Source organism: Dreissena polymorpha, chromosome 16 (assembly GCF_020536995.1).
Source record: "Dreissena polymorpha isolate Duluth1 chromosome 16, UMN_Dpol_1.0, whole genome shotgun sequence".
Taxonomy (NCBI): domain Eukaryota; kingdom Metazoa; phylum Mollusca; class Bivalvia; order Myida; family Dreissenidae; genus Dreissena; species Dreissena polymorpha.
Genome location: NC_068370.1, coordinates 20,140,502 through 20,162,871, shown reverse-complemented (window position 1 = coordinate 20,162,871; position 22,370 = coordinate 20,140,502). Strand labels below are relative to the sequence as shown.

Sequence of the window (22,370 nt, the reverse complement as noted above, 5' to 3'; positions counted from 1 at the left end):
GTTTCGTAGGAATGCCTCCGTTTTTTTATTAAATTTAAAGACAAATGCGTTCTCAAGCTCTTATTGAGTGTTTTTCTAATTCAATAGATTTTCTATCACTGAAAACGCGTTATCTCGATCTTGAAGCCAACGGTATATCCGGTGACCTTAAACATTGGCGCGGAAAATAAAGGTTGCGAGAACCAAAAAAAATGGCGCTCGTCTATTTGATAACCAGTCCTATTTTTCCGATGTTAGTCCAACTGGTTACTTTTCCTTACTCGGAAGCAAAAAAAGGAACTGGCTTATCATTTAACAAAAACCGAAGAAGAAATGTTCTGCAATACACATTTTGATACGCGACCTATATTTACAATGATTTTCATTGATTAATTGGTCTCTTTGGTTCATTTTAATTGGTTTGTTTAGCAAGGAAATGCCAGTTCCTTATTCGATTTGAATAAGGAATAAGGAACCAGTTCCTTATTCCCTATTCAAACCGAATAAGGAACTGGGATATCATTATATAAAACTAAGTACAGATGTTCTGCAATTCAAGTTTTTGATACCCAACCTAAATGTAAAATGCTTTTCATTGATTTATTGGTTTCTTTGGTTCATTTAAATTAAGTTGTTTAATAAGAAAATGCCAGTTCCTTATTCGATTTGAAAAAGAAACAAGGAACCAGTTCCTTATTCCTTATTCAAACCGAATAAGGAACTGGGTTTTCATTAAATAAAACTCAGTAACGATGTATTGCAATAAATATGTTTAATTTCGAACCTACATATACCATGATTTTCATTGACATTTAGTATTCTTTGGTTAATTTTAATTTATCTTTGAGTAAGACAATTCTATTTCCTAATTATCGTGTTCATAATACATGTTTTCAGCGTGTATCGTCAAAAAGAATAAACAATAGAAATGTGACAGATTACATCCATATAACATAATCAAGTTTAAATAAAACACACAGCATCTATAAAATAAAATACCCGAAAGTGATTATCCGAAATCGCTCTTCCGAATAAGGAACTAACTTATTACTCAATTCCTTATTCAGACGCTATACTTTCGGATAGTTACATTCGGATCATTCTCGCATAGCGCAGCTTTATTTTCGTTATTATTGGCTATGTTAAATGTATGATTTTTTATTTATATCTCTGATACAGTTCTTTAAGTTTTGTCTGACCCTTACCTTTGGCCAAGACTACACGAAATCTCTTTTCTAAGCATGTTTTAGATATCTCATTCCGTTCTCATACGTTAACGGTTACGAAGGGATATGATTAAGGATGTTAAGAGATTTCAACACGTCACCATAAAAGCAAGACTGCACCAGAAGCATCGGTCTCTTGTAGACTGGAAAGTTACATCGAGATGCCTCAACATTTTATTTATTATTCAATAACCTGCGCGCAAACTAGCGGTACAAGTGTTTTTTCTTCAGAGATTTGTTTGAGTGCGAATACACGTTTTCTCGCTCATGCAGACCAACGGTACATACGAGGACCTTCAAACTCGGCACACGATTAATGACCAGGGTTCCTAAAAAAACGGCGATGGTCTCGATGGTTAATAGTCCTTCGCCGTTTTAAGCGTCATAATTGCGCTCTGTATTTGAACCGAATGCCAATATGTTGTACAGCGTTGTCGTCAGTGCGACGTCACTGACGTCACCATAAAAGCGGGACTGCACCGGAAGCAGCGGCCCAGGTGACTTTAGATGTCTGTTTAGTTTCGTCGAGATGCCTCTGTATTTTGTTTTTCAATTAAAAAAAAAGCGTACTCAAGCTGTTATTGAGTGTTTCTTTTTAAATAGACTAACTATCACTGAAAACGCGTTATCTCAATCTTGGATGCCAGCGGTATATCCGGTGACCTTAAACATTAGCGCACGATTAAAGGTCGCGAGAACCAAAAGAATGGCGCTGGTCTTTTTGATAACCAGTCCTATTTTTGCGATGTAAGTCCAACTGGTTACTTTTTCCTTATTCGGTAGCAAAAAATGATCTGGGTTATCATTTAACAAAAACCGAAGAAGAAATGTAATGCCTTACATATTTTGATACCCAACCTATATAAACAATGATTTTCATTGATAAATTGGTCTCTTTGGTTCGTTTTAATTGATTCAATAAGCAAGGAAATGCTAGTTCCTTATTCGATTTGAATAAGGAATAAGGGACCAGTTCCTTATTCCCTATTCAAACCGAATAAGGAACTGGGATATCATTATAAAAAAACGAAGAACAGATGTACTGCAATTACAGTTTTTGATACCCAACCTACATTTAAATACTTTTCATTGATATATTAGTTTCTTTGGGTCATTTGAATTAAGTTGTTTAATAAGAAAATGCCAGTTCCTTATTCGATTTGAATAAGGAACAAGGAACCAGTTCCTTATTCCTTATTCAAACCGAATAAGGAACTGGGTTTTTATTAAATAAAACTCAGTGGCAATATATTGCAATAAATATTTTTATTTTCGAACCTACATATACCATGTTTTTTTATCACATTTAGTATTCTTTGGTTAATTTCAATTTATGTTTGAGTAAGACAATCCATTTCTTTATTACAGTCTTCATAATAATTGTTTTCAGCGTGTATCGTCAAATATAATATACAATAGAAATGTGACAGAATCCATCCATATAACATAATCAAGCTTAAATAACACACACAACATCTAAAAAATAAAAAATCCGAAAGTGATCGTCTGAAATACAGGCTTCCGAATAAGGAACTAACTTATTACTCAATTCCTTATTCGGAGGCTATACTTTCGGATACTTACATTCGGATCATTCTCGCATACCGCATCCTTTATATTCGTTATTATTGTCTATGTTTAATGTAAGATTTTTATTTATATCTCTGAAACAGTTCTTTAAGTTCTATCTGACCCTTTCCTTGGGCCAAGACTATACGATATCTCATTACTATGCATGTTTTAGATAGCTCATTCCGTTCTCATACGTTAACGGTTACGAAGGGATATGATTAAGGATTTAAAGAGATTTCAACACGTCACCATTAAAGCAAGACTGCACCGGAAGCACTAGTCGACTGTAAAGTTTAATTGAGAGGCCTGAATATGTTATTTTATTTAATATTCAAACACCTGCGCGAATACTAGCTGTACTAGTGTTTTCTTCGTAGATTTGTTTTAGTGCGAATACGCGTTTTCTCGCTCATGCAGACCAACGATACATCCGGCGACTTTCAACCTCGTCACACGATTAATGGCCGTGGGATCTGCAAAACGGCCGTGGGATCTACAAAACGGCGATGGCCTCGATGGTAAACAGTCCCTCGCAAATCTTAGCGTCACAGTTGCGCTCTGTATTCGTACCGAATGCCAATATTTCGTACATCGTTGTCGTCTTTTCGACGTCTCTGACGTCAACATACAGGCGATAATGCACCGGAAGCAGCGGCCAGGTGCCTCTAGTAGTATGGAAAGTTTCATCGAGATGCCTACGTATTTTGTTTTTCCATAAAAAAAACAAATGCGTATACAAGCTTTTATTGAGTGTTTATATATTAAAATGCATTTTATATCTCCGAAAACGCGTCTTCCCGATCTTGGATGCATCCGTACATCATGCGACCTTCAATAATGGCACACAATAAAAGATCGTGGGACGCGACAAAATGGCGCTGGTATCGGTGGTTACCAGTCCTATTTTTCCGAGTTAGTGCAGCTGGTTACTTTGTCATTTTTCACCCGCGAAAAAGAAACTGGTCATCATTACACATAAAAACTAGGTAGAAATGTACAAGAATACATATGTGCGATACCCAACCTACATTTACAATGATTTTTATTGATTTATTGTTGTTGTTTTTTGTAAGAAAATGGCAGTTCCTTATTCGATTTGAATTAGGAATAAGGAACCAGTTCCTTATTCCTTATTGAAATCGAATAAGGAACTGGGTTATAATTAAATAAATAAAAAGTAGAAATGTACTGCAGTTAATGTTTTGGATACACAACGTAAAAAACAATGATTGCCATTGATTTATTGGTCTCTTTGGTTCATTTTCATTTAATTTTTTTTATTAAGAAATCGCCAGTTCCTTATTTGATTTGAATAAGGAATAAGGAGCCAGTTCCTTATTCCTATTTCAAAGCGAATAAGGAACTGGATTCTCATTAAATAAAACTAAGCAGCAATGTATTTCAATAAATATTTTTTTACATGTACCATCATTTCATTGACATTTAGTATTCTTTGGTTAATTTTAATTTATGTTTGAGTAGAACAATGCCATTTCCTTAATATCGTCTTAATAATATTTGTTTTCAGCGTATTTCGTCAAATAGAATATACAATAGAAATGTGACAGAATACATCCATATAACATAATCAAGCTTAAATAACACACACACACACATCTAAAAAATAAAATATCTGAAAGTGATTGTCCGAAATACGGGCTTCCGAATAAGGAACTAACTTATTACTAATTCCTTATTCAGAGGCCATAATTTCGGATACTTTAATTCGGATCATTCTATAATAGCGCAGCTTTATATTCGTAATTATTGGCTATGTTAAATGTGAGTTTTTTTTTAATTTATATCTCTGATACATTTTTTGACGTTTTATCTGGACCTTACCTTTTGCCAAGACTATCCGATAGCTGAGTATCGAATAAGGAACTGGGTTATAATTAAATGAAACTAAGTAGAAATGTACTTCAATAGCTATTTTGTTATACCCAACCTACATTAACAGTGGTTTTCATGATTTATTGATCTCAGTGATTCATTTTCACTAATAATTAATTAAGAAATCGCCAGTTCCTTATTCGATTTGAATAAGGAATAAGGAATCAGTTTCTTATTCCTTATTCAAACCGAATAAGGAACTAGGCTATAATTAAATAAAAAAAAGTAGACATGTACGGTACTAGGCTAAAATTAAATAAAAAAAAGAAGACATGTACTATAATACATATTTTTGATGCCCAATCTACATTAATAATGATTTTCATTGATGTATTGAGCTCTTTGGTTCACTTTAATTTATCTTTTTTGGCAAGAAAATGGCAGTTCCTTATTCGATTTGAATAAGGAATAAGGACTCAGTTCCTTATTCCTCATTGAAATCGAATAAGGAACTGGGTTATAAGTAAACTAAAATAAGTAGAAATGTACCTCAATAAATATGTGTTATACCCAACCTATATTTACAGTGATTTTCATTGATTTATTGATCTCTTTGATTCCTATTTATGTTCTTGTTTAGTAAGAAAATGCCGTTCCTTATTCGATTTTGATTTATCATTTATAGTAAGAACATTCCAGTTCCTTATTCGATTTCAATAAGGAATAGGGAAGCAGTTCCTTATTCCTTATTCAAACTGAAAAAGGAACTGGTTTATCATTACTTAAAAGTTAGCAGGAATGTATTGATATATGTATTTTAAATATCCAACCTATGTATATACATGTATATAATGATGTGCATGTATATGTTGAACAATTTTAATCAATGTCATTGATGTTTAAGTAAGAAAATGCAGGCTCCTTATAAGGAATGAATAAGGAATAAGGAACTGGTTCCCTTTTCCGTATTCGGCCGCGAAAAAGGAAATGGAGTTTAAATGAAAACAAATATTAGGAAATGTACTAGATTGCATTTTTATATCACATAAACGTTAAATAAGTATACAGGCTTAAGGTTTGGTTGATTTGAAGCTAGAATTCGAAGTAGATAATGCCGGCTCGGGTTATACAAGAAATCCTATTAAAACGCTAAGAAGAAACATGAATATGTATCGTTATACACAAATTAAATGTATTCTTGTTATTTAGTTTTGATTTAATTAAGAATTGATTGCATTATTTTTCTTAAAAAGCTTAGTCAAATATGTTAAGCGTGAATAAGGAATAAGGAACTGTTACTTATTCCTTATTCGATTAAGAAATCGTGAATAAGGAATAAGGAACTGTTCCTTATTCCTTATTCGAATAAGGAATAAGGAACTAGGAAAAAGGAACCAACTTACTCTCCATCGGATGTCATGAACTTATGAAGTCTGTAACGTCATATGTTTATTGCTAAGCTAACACACGACCGCACAGTTCGAGCTCCGTGAACAAATACAGAAAATGAAGCGAATTGTATCCATTGTGGCTCAAGAAAGATATAAAATCGAACGGTACATATTTTACTTAACATTTAGCGCAAAACATTGCAGGAAAATGCGTTTTTGATGTCTTTATTTAAATCTTAGCTATTTTCATTTGTGGGTGGGGTGATGTTTTCCTTGACGACGGGATGTGATTGTTCATTTTTGTCGTTATTTTGAGAAGTTTCCGATAAAGCGGTCCCCAAAACTTCTAAAATCATACAACATCTTGAACGGCATTGTTTCGTTATTTTTTTTACCGTACAAAATACTTGATAAAGCTAGTAAAACAATGAACTACAATATGCTGAAAATATGAAATAAGTGTGAATCGCGGCTAGATTGAACTTTACCGGTACGCAGTTGTTTACCACTATCGACAAAGCGGGGGCTTGGGGGCGGTAGCCCCCGATACTAAGGAAATATATAGGATAAAAAGGATTATAAGGTGTTGCGTAAGATTGTTATGTGTTAGGTGTTAAGGGTTAGGGTTAGGGTACGCTGTTTGATGTTAAGTGTTGCGTACCAGTAAAGTTCAATCGTCCCTGAATCGCATGTACATGTTTTTATTTTTCGTGGCACTTTGCTTTAAATGCCTTTTTTATTTTAGTTATAAATGACAACATTTAAAAAAAAGTAAAATGTTAAAGAAGCGTACCTTCGGTAGTGAACTTCGTTTTCCCCAAGAGAAGTTTGTGCAGAAAACTGCCAGCCTTGAATTTACTAAAATATTGTTGAAAACAATAATCCCGACAGTCAGACGGACTAACTGAAGAACTTACGGACGGGCGGGCGGTTTTACGGAAAGAGAGACAGACATTACATAAACCAGACACGGCAGACAGAAAATAAAAATAAAACACAAAGACGCAAAGAAACAAACAACAAACGCACAATAAATTAATGTAAAACAACAATTATTAGATAAAACCCGCATGTTTTGCAAATACATTTAGATATAATATCCGACGTTCAACTAATGAAAATTCCAATATCTAATTAAACTGCAATACGTGTTACTAAATAACGACATAATCCGCATTATATTTCTACAAGCTGGTGACTTGCCTAGATGTTCGAATATTGTTTGTATGCGAGTGGCATTATTTATCAAACTTACCGACAATTATTTGAACTAAGCCTAATCGGAAACAAAATCAAATAACAATAACAACAGTAATAAACATAACAACAAAATAATGTTAACAAATACACAACAGTGCCAAATATCTTGTTATTTCTAGAAGAAGTCTTATCCTCTTAGACACGTTTACGTATGTATTCCTGTATAGCCGTCCGTCAAGCCTTCTGGCCGTGTGCGAGTCTCTCCTGTCTGTATTTTACCTGTCTGTCCAATTATGTTGTATAACCATTTTAATATGCGTATGCATTTCCAATTTGTGACATTACCAATCGTCAACTATATACTTACCTTTATTATGAAACGCATAGTTTTTTATATAGATATAAACCATTGTTTATTTTTAAAGAAAATGCTGTGTCATGTTCCTAACTTCCCTGCATACTTATCTCACTCTCACATATATGATAAAGTATATAGTTATATATCTTCTATTTGTATGCCCCCGAAGGAGGGCATATAGTGATTGGACCGTCCGTCCGTCCGCCTGTCTGTCTTTCCGTCACACTTTGCGTTTAGGTTTCAAAAAAATGCTCATAACTTCGATGTCCCTTCACACAGCAACTTGATATTTGGCATGCATGTGAATCTCATGAAGCTGCACATTTCGAGTGGTAAAAGGTCAAGATCATCCTTCAAGGTCAAATGTCAAAACAACATGTATCAAAGCGGCGCAGTAGGGGGCATTGTGTTTCTGACAAACACATCTCTTGTCTTAATCGTTTTTCTTCAATCAACACTGACTCTCATACCTCATTACTTATGTATACCTATATAAATATATTTCTATATCTTCTATCTGCTGTATCCTTTTTTCACTGCAGTCTGACTCTCCAGATCTCAGTCTCTAACGACTGTAGTCGGCGAGTGGTTCAGACGTCACTGACAGGTTGCGACACCAGGGTGGTCCGCACAAAATCCAGCGGAGACCTCCGTGACGTCCTCAATTAAAGGCTCGCGTGGACCGGAAGCTCCCTGGCAGAAACCACTCTTCGATCCACGACTGGATGTTGCGTTGGAAAGACTGGGGATCTGCGCCAGAGTCTAAACGCGATTCGCGCGCAGTCAAAGTATCAGTCAACCAACATCCGATTTTTGCAACTTGCCTCATACTATCATCCGAGACTGCAGCTGGACGGTGTGGGGTTAGGAAATGGCTCCTCAATTCTGTCCTCTCTGCCCTCTCTCGTGCCTGCTTCCGCTCTGTCACGTGATGTCATGGCACCAGCTGCATCCACGCGTTTCTCAGGTGCTTCCCTCTCTGCTTAAACTTTCACATCATGTTACTTTTCATCTTGCTTAAACCCTTCTATACTGTTTATGTGTGCATTCAACATAATTATTTTTTGTGATATTTAAGCAATTTATAATAAATCATACCTATTTTTCTTTTCTTTTTATATTTCTTGTTCTAGATAAAGATATTTTATAAATACTTTTATCACACACTATACGTCGTTTTCACGTCATTTTACCATTACGAATATTTGTATCTTAAAAACATTTGTAATATAGCTTTCAACTAATTCTATTTGTTTGAATGACTAGGTCGCGTTAGATTATTTTGCTGAAATTATATGCCAATGTCTCTAAATGTACAAAATCTCCCGGATTGATTTTCACGATTTCTAACATTGTTTAATGTTCACCTAACAGAAGACGCGTCGATTGAGGAACCTGCTCCCGCTCCCACTAGGATTTGGGTGAAGCGCCGCAGCAGCGTCCTCTCTGACGACGGAGCACCGGAAGTAGTAGTCAACACCGCAGACGAACCTCCTGCCAAGCGGACCCGCCTCCAGGAGTGTCCACGAGTTTCAGGTGGGAATCTTCCATACATAAGGCTTGGACTAAATTATGTATCACGACAGGTCATCTCTGGCTCCACCTTTTGAGGTGTTGCAAGAGATTACAGACCGTGAATTTGCTTGAAACGTTACCATTACCATGTAACGGATAATGACGTCACTTTTTATGTACAATTATTCTGTAACATAAAATCAAGAACATTTTTTTTGTTTTGCATTAAGTCCACTTGTTGTAAAAAAGCTTTTCTTTTATAAAAAAATGTTTTGAATTCATTATTTTTTTCTGAGTTAGATAATTATTTTGTACTATGTTATACGTGTACTTTATTTTCTTGTTTATGCGTTATAATCATTACATACAATTAAACGAGTTCAATATTTTAATTCAAGCAAAGTGTCTGTAAAATCGTCTGTAAAAATACAATATGCTTGCAAAAGATGAATGATGTGTATTAGAGGTATATAACATGGTAAATGTTAGCACATGTATTAAAACGCTAACACATGTAGAACTGTCGCAAATTTCAGCGCGTGCCCGCGGCATTCAGTTTGACCCCTTTCACTGGAGGTCTAACCCCTACGTTTGGCAGAGAGAGGACTACAGGTGTGAAAAGAGGAAGTCAACCACGTGGGGCCGGGACCCCTACACGTGGCGGAAGGATTAGACCAATGTCAGGCCCGCCTCGTGTTACACGTGGAAGAGGCCGCACCCTTAGACGGCGGCGAATGCGCACTGTCGGCATCATTCGGTATTTACGAATCTCATTGCGAATTTGAATTTTTTATTGATGGGTAAAAGTATTTATATTGATATTTTTGAAGCTCGATTGATCATTTTCGGCTCAGGAACGTCTTACGGTACCCCGCGTATTACAAAGTAACCTAGATAAGAAAAAAATGCTGAACGTTTCATCGAAGTATTACCGGACGCCTTTACGCGTATTTTTGAGCCCGGGACACATTGTAGTATTCTTAAGTAGTACCTGAGCCGACAACAACCAATTGAGACAACCACGATTGGTCATAGTCGGCCCAGGTACTAGTTGAAAGTAACCCGAGTACTCTTAGACATACTTAAAATTACCCGAGGTACGGAATATATTCTAAACGGTTCTCCGGCCGGAGTATTGCCGAGTGCCATTTAGCGTATTTTCCGTACCCGGGGTTCATTGTTGTATACTTAAGAGTACCCGCTGTACTTAAATGTAGTAACTGAGCCGACAACGATCAATTGAGCATAAGTAAAAGATCAGTTATTATGAGTTATTGGTTTTATTCAATGCTTTCCGATGGTTTATAGATAAATATCAGTGAAATTAAACTGATATTTCACTGTTTTAAACAGTGAAAATATCGATATTTTTCACTGTTTAACTATGAAATGACGTCATTTTTTTTAGACGAAATGACGTCTCTTTTACAATGTAAATAAACGATGAAAAAAGCATGAGAAAATTTGTTGGATTCGATGGAATATCGATTTTAATTCACTCGTGATCATAAAAAATACATATTTTCACTCATTGCTGCGCCACTCGTGAAACTATTATTTTGTATGATCACTCGTGAAATAAAATCGATATTCCATCGAATCCAATTAATATCCTCTATAAATAAGTCTTTGGGCAAAGGCATATTTATGAAATCAATTAATGAAGCATTGCTTTATTGAAATTTGTGAATACCGAGATGTTCGATTTACGTTTGAATTACATTAAATACGTTTAGAAATCAATAGAAAACTATTTATTGTATTTATCTGTTTAGTGCGTAGTTTATTCTACATCCATAACAAGAATGTTTGCTACTAGTATATAGGAATTACTTTGCTCGTCGTTATGTCCATAATCTTGTCCACTCGATACCTACCATATACATAAAGATAATTAATGTTATGCACAATAATCACATTTTAACCATGAAGATCAAAGGTCAAATACAAAACTTGATGTGAATGAATGGCTTGTGCAATCTCTTGCATTTAAAGATAGGTTGGTACTATATAACCAGTTTACGCACGTGATATACTGTGTAACGAACAGGTCAAGTTTATACTTAATTCAAAATTCAAACTACATCACTTTTGTCGAAATTGTGCTTGCCCGCTTCATGACTTCCTCGTTCATCAAAAATAACTTTGAGCAAATGTAACATTGCAACCGTCAAGGCCATGTGCATGCTGAGGTACTTCATTACGAAAATATGGAACGAGGTCACCTTGCATGTGTACTGAGCATAAGAGCACCAAAAGTAACGTTAAGGTCAAAGTCTCACCTCGAGGTCAAACTACAGTACTTTATTGTGTGAACGTACATGTCTTCACGTGTTTCAAGTTGGTATATATATGCTACCTTACAGGTTCTAAGTAATGAGTTGAGGTAAAAGGTCATATTTAAGCACTTTATCATCTGTCTAAACCAATGCGTTAAGAAATATTAATAATGATAGCTTTTGTTTTATCCTTTGATAGCCGTACATAAACGTTGCAAACAATCATGTCCTCAAATTGAAGCAACATGCGGATCGCGTTCATGCGTCCCTACGTAAGTGTAGTATTTTGTTGCCGCATCATGTTTTCTGAATGAACGAAGTTAAATGTCACCTCGCCTTAATTATCATTTACAACGACATAAAATGGTCGCGTGTACGACTTGCAATTTTCCATCAAAAGTAAATGTTATACTTCATGGTCAAATGTCAAAAATTATTTATCCAAAACATAACTAATTCCTGGAATAATGTTAATAAATTCCTTAGATTATCATCTGACATGACTTGCTGATGTGTATTGTGTGTTTTATACTTGCTTATTAGAGGTCACAATTGAAGTGTATTATACTAAGAAGGCCTTTACACGACTTCCGATGAGTATTGCCCTAAACCAGGCAATGCACCACTACATGGTCACTGCTTGAAGGTTTAAGTTGAATTTAGTTTCACGCTATTTACTTTTTCTGAACAAAAAAGTTTTTCCAATGGCTTGGTGAAAATTATGGAAAGGTCATGGCTAGGTTTAGATAAATCAGTGCGTGTGTGGAAAACATACATTCTTATGAAACTTGAGTAATGATAACTTTTAAATAAGTAATTTTGTTTATAAGTTTGCTTTAGCTTATGATATAGTTAGATACAGATCACATATGTATATGTCAGTTTGTAATAGTTATATTTTTTGTCAAATATTGTGCAAGTTTTTAGTACTTTTTGGAGAGCAATAAAGATATTCGATAAGTAGTATGTCATACGCATGTTGTTAGTTATTTTAGTTCAATAAATCGGGTTTGTTAATTTAAAGCAATGCTGTTACTTTTGCTTTATATATCAATAACCACAGTCACTTAGCATATAACTTGTATTGAATGCATATTTAAACATGTCAATAACACTTCTTTTGTCCAAAAAAACAACATGCGAAGCATCCGTGTATTTTATGAAGGGGCCTTTTCACGTTTTATTAAATTGACAAAATTAGAAAAAATGTTTCAGATTGGCAAATTTTGGTTGTAGTTATGATATTTATGAGGAAAGAGTAATACTGAACATTTACCATGCTCTAAAATATCCATTATATGCATCTTTTGACGATTTAAAAACTTGAAAAGTATAAAGCGTTGCGACGCGAAACGATTGAATAATATGGAGAATTTTGTTGTTGTCGTTATATTTGTTGCCAGTACGAGGATTGCTTATATAAAGTGAAAAAATACATCAACCAATGTGTGAGGACGGATGGCCAAGTGGTCTAAGCGATAGACTTTTACTCCATGGGTCAGTGGTTCGAGCCCAGTTGAGGGTTGCTTTTTTTTCTTTAATTTTATTCATGTTTTTTACTGGAGCTTTTTAGATCAAATGTTTATATTTATCAATAAAAAGCATTTAATGACAAACTTTAAAGCATGCCAAAATCTGTGAAAAGGCCCCTTTAAGGCAGAGAGACATGTGAATACAGGACACGCACCCCGCCCACATCCAAACTTCACATTTGTCACAACACTTATGTCGAAGCAAGAGGACCAAATACTATAATGCGCTTACCTGTGGTCCCAAGAAAGAGTTGTGAGTAGCAAGAGGTCACTAGATTTCACAAAATACTTAAACAGGCAACTTGTCCAATACATGGCAGCCATCCCATGTTTGGGAACAAACCACAAACATTTTCGATTTTTTCCCATATATAATAACACAATTGCGTAATCTTCTAAATCGGTCGTTGTCTGCTTAAAAAAATAATTATGTTCATATTTATGTCAACTTTCTGTTAAATGGCCTCTATATTATCGAAACTCATACTAAAAAAGCATGGTTGATGCAGTGTTTTTTTAGATAGACAACAAACGTAATTACGATAATCGGTAGGGCGTTTAACGACATCGGATTTTGGGCGGGAATAAAACTCGGGTGGAGTCTAATATCGACCGGGTACGTTTTAGTATATTTTGCGTACCCGGATATACTTACATGTACCCGGGGTACATATAAGTAGTACCCGAGCCGACAATGACCAATCGAGCCTTAGAATTTTACTGTCTGTCTTAATAGTGTTTGAAAATGAATGACAGTCCTGTCGATGCTCTTATGTCACTATACTGTAACGTACTCCACATCCACAGACAGACTCATGCTCTCACCATCACAAGAACTGGAACGTCTGGGTTCGATACTGTTCTACATTATGTCATAATTCATTAGTTATTAATCATGCCCAATAAACCAACTTATGAATCCACAATAGGGATACGCATAAAATAATGAGTTGTACTTCCGGAGTAACTTTAATTGACAGGGAAACTGTCAAAATGGAGCCTAAAGACGTGAGTCGTTTTGATTGTTCACATAAACTCTACTTAGATACATTTTCTCTCAAAAAGCTCAATGCTATTCGACCGCACATACATTATTTGTGGTTAATTTGAACATAATATAGATTATTCTTTAGAATCCGTCCCGAAATCGTTCGTACTTTATACCGATTTGTAGCGTTTATATTTTGAGTTCGGTTTTTAAAACTACATCTTGCTTAGGAGAATAGAATTCTGTATACGATAGAAAAAAAGGGTTTAAAAATAAAAGTAAATAAGGAATGAAGGCGTACGAAAGTAGCGCGCGATCCTAACGCTCCGAACGTATGGAGTTTTAGAATCTAGGTTGACATGTTCGTACTTTATACCTATTTGTAGCGTTTATATTTGGAGTTCAGTTTAACAAAAATACATTATGCTAAGGATAATATAATTCTGTATACGATAGAAAAAAATGGTTTAACAATGAAAGTAAGTAAGGAATGAAGACGGAAGAAAGTAGTGCGCGGTCTTAACGCACCGAACTGATGCCACTGTCTTGGCGCTTATGCTCTTGTTAAGATACCGGCCATTTAATTTCCTTTGACATGATTATTATATCTTTTAAGAAATAAATTGAAATATTTTGTTCTAGAAACCTATCAATTAAGCTAATTATAATTGAAGCTTAATAAACTAACGAGTACAGCTCTTGTTTATAACACAGTTCATTTTATGACTGAGGCAGCGTATATAGCGGACCCTCTTGATATTTTTCGGCTTTGCATACTTCAAATAAAATGGGTGTCAAAACATTCATCGTTTGTTGTTTATTTTCAAAGACGTTTATTATGTATAATTATATGAAATGTTACTTACCTTAAATTATCAATTAATTAACATTATTTAAAGATTCTTGAAAATCCCGGCCGAAATATATCAAGAGGGTACGCTATATACGCTGTCTCGTCATAAAATTAATACCCTTTCTGTGTTATAAACAAGATCCGAAATCGTTAATTTATTAAGCTTCATTAATAATAGCTTTATTGATTTGTTTTGTGAACAAAATATTTCAATATATTCCATAAAAATATAATAATCATGACAACGTAAATTAAATGGCCGGTACCTAAACAAAAGCATAATCGCCAAGACCGTAGCATCAATTCTCTGCGTTAGGACCGCGCGATACTTTCGTACACCTTCATTCCTTACTTACATTTCATTTTTTTCTATCGTATACAGAATTCTATTCTCCTAAGCAAGATGTAATTTTTAAAACTGAACTCAAAATATCGACGCTACAAATCGGCATTAAGTACGAACATGTCAACCGTAAATCTAGATTCTAAAACGGTGTGATATTTGCAAAAGTTAAAGTTATAACTCGCCGCGCTGCCCAAATCAGAAAAAAACATAATATATACTTATATATCTAAAAACTACGTAACGTAGGCTTTCTAATGATATATAATTTGTCAAAATCGGCCGAGAAATGAAAGTATAATTTAAAACAAGAGGGCCTGAAAGGCCCAAAGTCGCTCACCCAGAGCGACTCTGGTCCCTGGCCGTCTTTGCCTTATATGGTAATCATTAACCATATACGTCACAACACAAACATCTATAAATAAACGTTATGAGATAAAAAGAAATGACTTGTTATTTGCAGCCCAAGATATCAATGGAACAAATGTTCTACCCAAGTTTCATGAAGAAACCAATGGAACAAATGTTCTACCCAAGTTTCATGAAGAAACAACAACAAATAGCCTTGCGGCCATGTTTTTCAACAGACCTTAACCATTTTTAAACTCGTCCAAGATATCATTGGGACAAATCTTCTGACAAAGTTTCATGAAGATCCGACAATAATTGTGGCCGCTACAGTGTTAACAAGGCAAATATTCATGACGCACAACGGAAGACAGACAATTGACAAAAGGTGATCACAAAAGTTCACCATGAGCAAAAAATATTATGCTCATAAAGTTTGTCACCATGTTTGAAGATGATAATTTTTTATTTAAACTAATTGAGTAAACTAAATCAAGATATGATAACAACATTTGCACTCAGCAAGTGTCATTCAGATTGAACTAAAAATGTGACTAAAGGTATTCACAATGTTTCACTATAAACAACTGTAGACATACACAAAAACTACCACCCCTCTGAGAGCCTTGTTTATAAACAATAATGAACTATTTTCAGACTCACCATGCAATTATATTTCCAATAAAAAAAATCAATAAATCCGTTTTAAAACACAAATCTTTGATAATGTGGGTTATTGTATTAAACAATAAAACCCTGCTTAATTTAGCAAAAATGTGGACCCTTCAAGGGAGAGTATCTTAAGCATACTAGTATGTTGATGAATAAAGACTTCTCTCAAATTCCTGAGTAAGAGTTACTGCCCATTATATAAATAGAAAGTTCTGAGATCAATTCCTTTCTGGCATTGGATTCCACGGATTAAACCTACAGAAAAAATGGAAATTAAAAAATCTTCATTAATCTGAAGAGATATTTCTTAGTTATATGAAGAGGTAAACCAGCAGGAAGGAAGAGGAAAGCTCAGACACAACTGCCAGAAAATCAGGAAACTAGAGTGTTCACAAGCTTTTTTACTATATAAATATAAGGAAAAAGACCCCCCCCCCCTGGCGGCCATGTTTTTTTTTTACCGATCCAAACCATTTTCAAACTCAATTGTCGTATCCAGGAAACAAATGTTCTGACCAAATTTCATGAAAATTTGGCAAAAAATGTGTCTTCTAGACTATTCACATGTTTTCACTATATATATAGAGAGAAAACTGCCCCACCCCTGGCGGCCATGTTTTTCCACCCATCATGACCATTTTTTAACTCGTCCGAGATATCTATAAAATCGATGCTTAGAAAAAAAATGTATGATGATTAGGCAAAAAATGTGACTTCTAGAGTGTTCACAAGCTTTTTTACTATACAAATATAAGGAAAATGACCTCCCCTGGCGGCCATGTTTTGTTTACCGATCCGAACCATTTTCGAACTCAACCGTCATATCCAGAAAACACATGTTCTGATCAAATTTCATGAAGATTGGACCAAAAATGTGACACAAAATTTTTGACAAAGTTACATGAAGATTGGGCATCAAATGTGACTTCTACAGTGTTCACAAGGTTTTTCTTTTTTTTTGACCTAGTGACATTGTTTTTGACCCAGCATGACCCAGTTTCGAACTCAGTCGAGGTATTGATAGACAAATGTTCTGACCAAGTTTCATGAAGATCGGACAATAAATATGGCCTCTAGAGTGTTCACAAGTCAAAATGTTGACGCCGCACGACGCACGACGGACAAAAGGCGATCACAAAAGCTCACCATGACGTGAGTTGGTACATCAAAATGTATAACCTCGGCGCTTCGATGTACACTCATTATAAAAGATCGATAGTTACGGTCACGTGACTCAGTTTCGACAAGATATTTGCCGATAAGGTCCCGTTTCATATCCGTCTCATCTAGAGTCCGTGATATTCTCCGCTCAAGAAATTTACACGTACAGCCTCGTTCTGAAATTTGACTTCATTTCTTGCTGCACAGCAATATTAATCGACCCCCAAAGTACTTCACACGAACGAGAGATATGTAGACTACAAAACGATTGTGGTGTCGCTAAAAATTAAAAATATTGAAACATGACAAAATGGATACAATATCCGAACGTTACGAGTAAGAATTTCTATGAAAATGCGAAATGCTTACCACATTGTCTATCTAGGTCAGCAAAAGGAAAGCGATTTATACCACATATAATGTACATGCGGTCGAATAGCATTGGGCGTTTTTGGAGATTGGGAGAAAAAGTCTCCAACTAGAGCATATATATGAACAATCAAAACGACTCACCTCTTAAGGCTCCATTTTGACAGTTTTCTTGTTAATTTATGTATCACCGGAAGTGCAGCTTATGATTTAAAGCGTACATCTATTGGGGATTCATAATTAAGTTGGTTAACCGGACGTGTTAATATTAGATATATTAATCGTCCATGAGCCTAGTATGCGTATTGTCAAAAATTACCAATACAAGCGGAACATGAGCCGGTTATTATAATTTATCCCTTACCACGCAAATTAAAATACTTTCATTGTTAATAACCAAATATGCAACTTCTTTGTTTTTCTGTTTCTTATATAATTTTAATTTGCTCGTTTGTACATGTAGTTTTCATTGTGGCTTGAACAATTTTATGACGTCACCGGGTTCACTAACCACTGTTAGATGACGTAATAAACTAAATCTTTATTTATTTCTGATTTAAGAAATATTTTTTTCTCATTTTTGTAATATACGTTCATGTATTTGTCGATGTAATGAGATTGCTAACCATTGAAGTAAATGTCTTGTTAAGATCTACCAAATTCAATACAAATACTATGTACAAACGTATGCAGGGTTTTTTAGTGCATAACCACACATTTATCGAAGTTTCAAAAAATATTCCAAGCAAAATATATAATATTCAGTCATTTTTTACAGAAACTTAGCACTTGCAGCTTTGTGACAAACGTTTGATATTACTTTTATAAAAGGTACATGTTCACATATGATTTATTTTAAAGGGACCGTCAACCACGAATGACGAAAAAAGGAAAGTTCTAACATACCGTATTTTTTTTACAATTATTACTTTATATTGATGAAAATATCACGACTGGTATATTACATTACTTGAGTTATACATTTATTTCAGATGAAGAACCAGATAAGATTGCAATTAACTTTAAAGATAACGCATAAGGTTGGCTCAAAATGATTGATATTGAAGTGTGTATTGATTCACTCAAAGACAGTTTGGGTGAAACGCTTTATTTTGCAAACAACGTCAACATAAATAAAAATTTAAAACAAAATGCTAGATAAATTCGGTGGCGCTTTAATTTTTAGATAAATTATTTAAAAAAAAACGATGGCCTTATAACCATGAACTTAAAATGTATGTTTCTGAAGATATTTTTGGGTGGCTTTGTGCCTCATTAAAAAATGACCGAATATCATAGCAACGCATTTGAAACAACACATTTTTCAAACATAGACGCAAAAAGTTCATTATGAAACCATGGTTTGAAAACGATGTTCAATATTTCAGAACCAAACAGTTGTATACTTTTACAGAAATCGTGTATCCGTATGATATAAGCAAAAACTTTATCCAAAAATAAAAAAAACCTTTATAAACAGCTTTCTGATTGAATGGAAGCAAATGGTTTCAGCATATCAGCATTGAATATTCTTGTCTAGAATAGATGTGCAACAACAATAACAACAACAAAACTGTTTGGCCTCATATATAGGACACTAATCATCAAAGAAAAAGCAGAGACATCCGGACAGATAAATAAAAAGAAGGAGAGTATCACTAAGTGTAGACGAAATACACTCAAAAACAGTTTTCATAACTACTGAACCAAACGTTAACGTTTCATTAAAATCTGCACAGCGTTCATGGGGAGAAGTCGTTAAAAGAAAAGGGTTACGAGCGACAGCATGGACTGACGGACAACGGACATCACGGTATCCTAAGAGCTTCGTTTAAGCTCTGCTGACCTTACTATAAAACGGACGAAAATACTTGCATCACTTTGAAGGACGGTCACCCGAGGATAATTAATGTGACGATTCTTTAAAATCTGGCCAGCGGTTTAAGTGCTGTATATGGAGTGACAAGTTATACGACGACGGAGATGTAAAAAGCTTTGTTAAGTTGGATTCGTCGCCGTTTTCAGCAGTACTTTATGTAACGGAGGTCTGGTTACCAATTCACATTTTTCATTGGATAGCTGGTTGGCACATATTTATGTATGTGAACTGACAGCTGTCCTACTTAAATCAGAATAAGGGGAGAATGGCCCTAGATTTGTATGACCAATCCAAACACATGTAGCCGGGCAGTGGATCAAACCCGAATTTCTTTCATATGTATTCGAACGCCGCCCTACTTTGCGAGTAAGCCGGCACGTGAGCTCAAAAGCAATTATTAGACATAACATTTTGTACAATGACCACTTAGATCCAGCCGCAGCATCGCATTTTACTTGGCAGATAAACTTCAGAGAGGAAACTGGGGCCTATGCTATCCAGGGATTGGATTTCCGCCTTCTTGTCGGTGCGAAGCAGGTATTCAACCTGAAACATGTACATATGTTGTTATTGTTTAGAATACGCCAACAAATTGAAACGTAATGAATATTATCGGATGTTAAAATTCTAAATAGATTTATTACACTATTATGTATAAATAATAATTTTAGTTCACACATTATTAATAAATTTATTGGTCGTTATAATGTTTAAATAATAATTGAATAATGGATATTATTGATACATCTTTCGTATAAATTTTGGAAATTATTAATACATCTTTTTGTATCAATAAAATAACCGCATTTGAGAAATTATGAATAAATATTTTATCATAAGTCATAATTATAGAAATGGAATACAGGGAGTTTTAAAATTATTATTAAGTGTTTTATTATGTAATAGCTCTAGTATAAATAAAATGATAAAATTTTGATTAAAATATTTCCTTAAAGATAAGAAAGAAAAGCAAATATGTTTACATTAAAATGTACCTAGGTTATCGCATTTCAAATCAAGAAAGTCGACTTACCTAAAGGCATATACATAACATATGTCAACATGATTAGTTATGAAACTACCGTCTGCCTTGCCAAATGTATATTACTCAAAATTAAATGTCAAAACAGCCTGTCAGCAAGGGTCAAACAGATAAAGTAATTGAGGCTATTTCCAACCACGTGATTAAATCGGTAAAATAGCGATCCAGCAAATCAACAATTAGCACGAATTGAATAAAAGCTATTTTTGTTTTACGCAAATTATCCTGTCAATTTAAATGTGCATGTTTTGTCGGAATATAGACACTCTTCGCATAGATTTAGATGTGAACGGACAGAGAGAGTTCCAATCATGTGACTGTTTTTATCTTACTTAATCACGGATGAATTTGTGAATGTAGAAGTGTATATTTGGAGAAATGAACTATATACAAAGATATTGAAATGGATATAAAATTGGACTCGAATTCTTCTATGACTTTGCTGTTGTATATTTCATTGCACGTTATTATATGGATTAATTGACAATAGGAGAATGGGACCGACCTGCCATTTTCGCCACGTAATAATCTGCAGTTAATACGATTGCCGTTATTACGGCACATTGCGCATGACGTTGTAATTGAACGACTATGCGACAAAATTAAGAGAGTGAAGCTTTTTTCATGCCCTTTTTAAAAGTTAATATCAATCTTCTGAGAAACTGTTATTTCAATATCGGACCCATACTAACGTGGATTTAAAAGCTCTTATAAGACGTGCTATCTTGCCAGTAACCACTTATCATATATTCAATACAAACAGTACACATACTACGAAACTTTCTTAAATTTACACCTGAAAAACGGAACACGTTTTTTTTTTGTCACGTAGACCGCGTTTGTGAAAAAAATAATCAAGGGAAGAATAGTGCAGCTTATTGACGTCGCACTGAAGTGCGGCGACTAGTATGTAATAGGTTTTTTTTCGCTTATGGGATAAGATATTTTACGGATCAATGTATATATTTTTGTTGTCAGAATATCTTGCATAGTGGTGATTTTTTGTGTAAATTAGTGTAAATAAGTACTGCATTTGTGCCTATAACATTTACTACAACATTTATTGCCAATAATGCAAAGCTAATTCTTTAAATTAATAACTGATCACAGGGACTGGGCAATAATAAAAGATCACAGGGACTGGGCAAATACGCGAACCGGTGAAACTTTCTGGTTTTGTATAAAAACAAAACATAATCAAAATATATTTATTTTGTGTTTTTTTCTAACAATAGCGCAGACTTTTGCTGTTCGAGTTTTGGTTAACGCGTATTTTCTTCAATTTTACAAGACGACAGCGATTACACGGTTTATTGCTTTATTGATAACCGTTACACTACAGTCACTTATTAATATCTTAGTTAGAAGGTGATTTTTCAAGCGGTTCCGTAGTGTAGTGGTTACACGCTCGCTTCACATGTGAGAGGCCCAAGGTTCAAGCGCCAGTAGAATCAAATTATTTTATTTGTGTTCTATGTTAACTTTCTGTTTTGATGTAGACATTTTAGTTTAAATAAATATGCTGTTTTATTGTAACCATTTTTTGTTTTTATTATGCCCATGAAATATCTGTGTGAGAGGGTGGGGGTGGGGGGGTGGGGGTTCGTAAACACATTAAAACTTTTACAGTGTTTTCACATCAATGAGTACTCAACCCCTATCGTAAATGAGCAACGTAAGAATAAGTTCAGAATCATCTCTTGAAGTTGAGAAAAATATGAAATTACGCTTACAAGATGAAGCAGATTTTTTAAAACCTACACAGTTCTGTTCCATAAATGAAAACTGCACACGGATGCCAGTACAAAAAGGAAACCAATGTAAATAAAA

General features: G+C 34.6%; 2 protein-coding genes across 6 annotated transcripts in view; one reads left to right on the top strand and one right to left on the bottom strand.

Moving 5' to 3' along the window:
• LOC127862926 (uncharacterized) overlaps positions 1–12,317 on the top strand; it is a 30,684-nt gene extending 18,367 nt beyond the window's left edge. For 2 of the 4 annotated variants that reach the window (XM_052402204.1, XM_052402206.1), the window contains exons 2-4: positions 8,102–8,526; positions 8,934–9,095; positions 9,611–12,317. In XM_052402204.1, coding sequence (XP_052258164.1) covers positions 8,496–8,526; positions 8,934–9,095; positions 9,611–9,747 — 330 coding nt within the window. In that variant the 5' untranslated portion in view covers positions 8,102–8,495 and the 3' untranslated portion in view covers positions 9,748–12,317. Of the gene's footprint in view, positions 1–6,049; positions 6,167–8,101; positions 8,527–8,933; positions 9,096–9,610 lie in introns of those variants that run through there. The other 2 variants (XM_052402205.1, XR_008040856.1) reach the window with 2 other exon arrangements.
• A 6,272-nt stretch (positions 12,318–18,589) lies between these two features.
• Positions 18,590–22,370, bottom strand: part of LOC127862919 (meiotic recombination protein SPO11-like) — a 75,948-nt gene continuing 72,167 nt past the window's right edge. For both annotated transcript variants that reach the window (XM_052402194.1, XM_052402195.1), the window contains one exon: positions 18,590–20,044. In XM_052402194.1, coding sequence (XP_052258154.1) covers positions 19,925–20,044 — 120 coding nt within the window. In that variant the 3' untranslated portion in view covers positions 18,590–19,924. The remainder of the gene's footprint in view (positions 20,045–22,370) is intronic.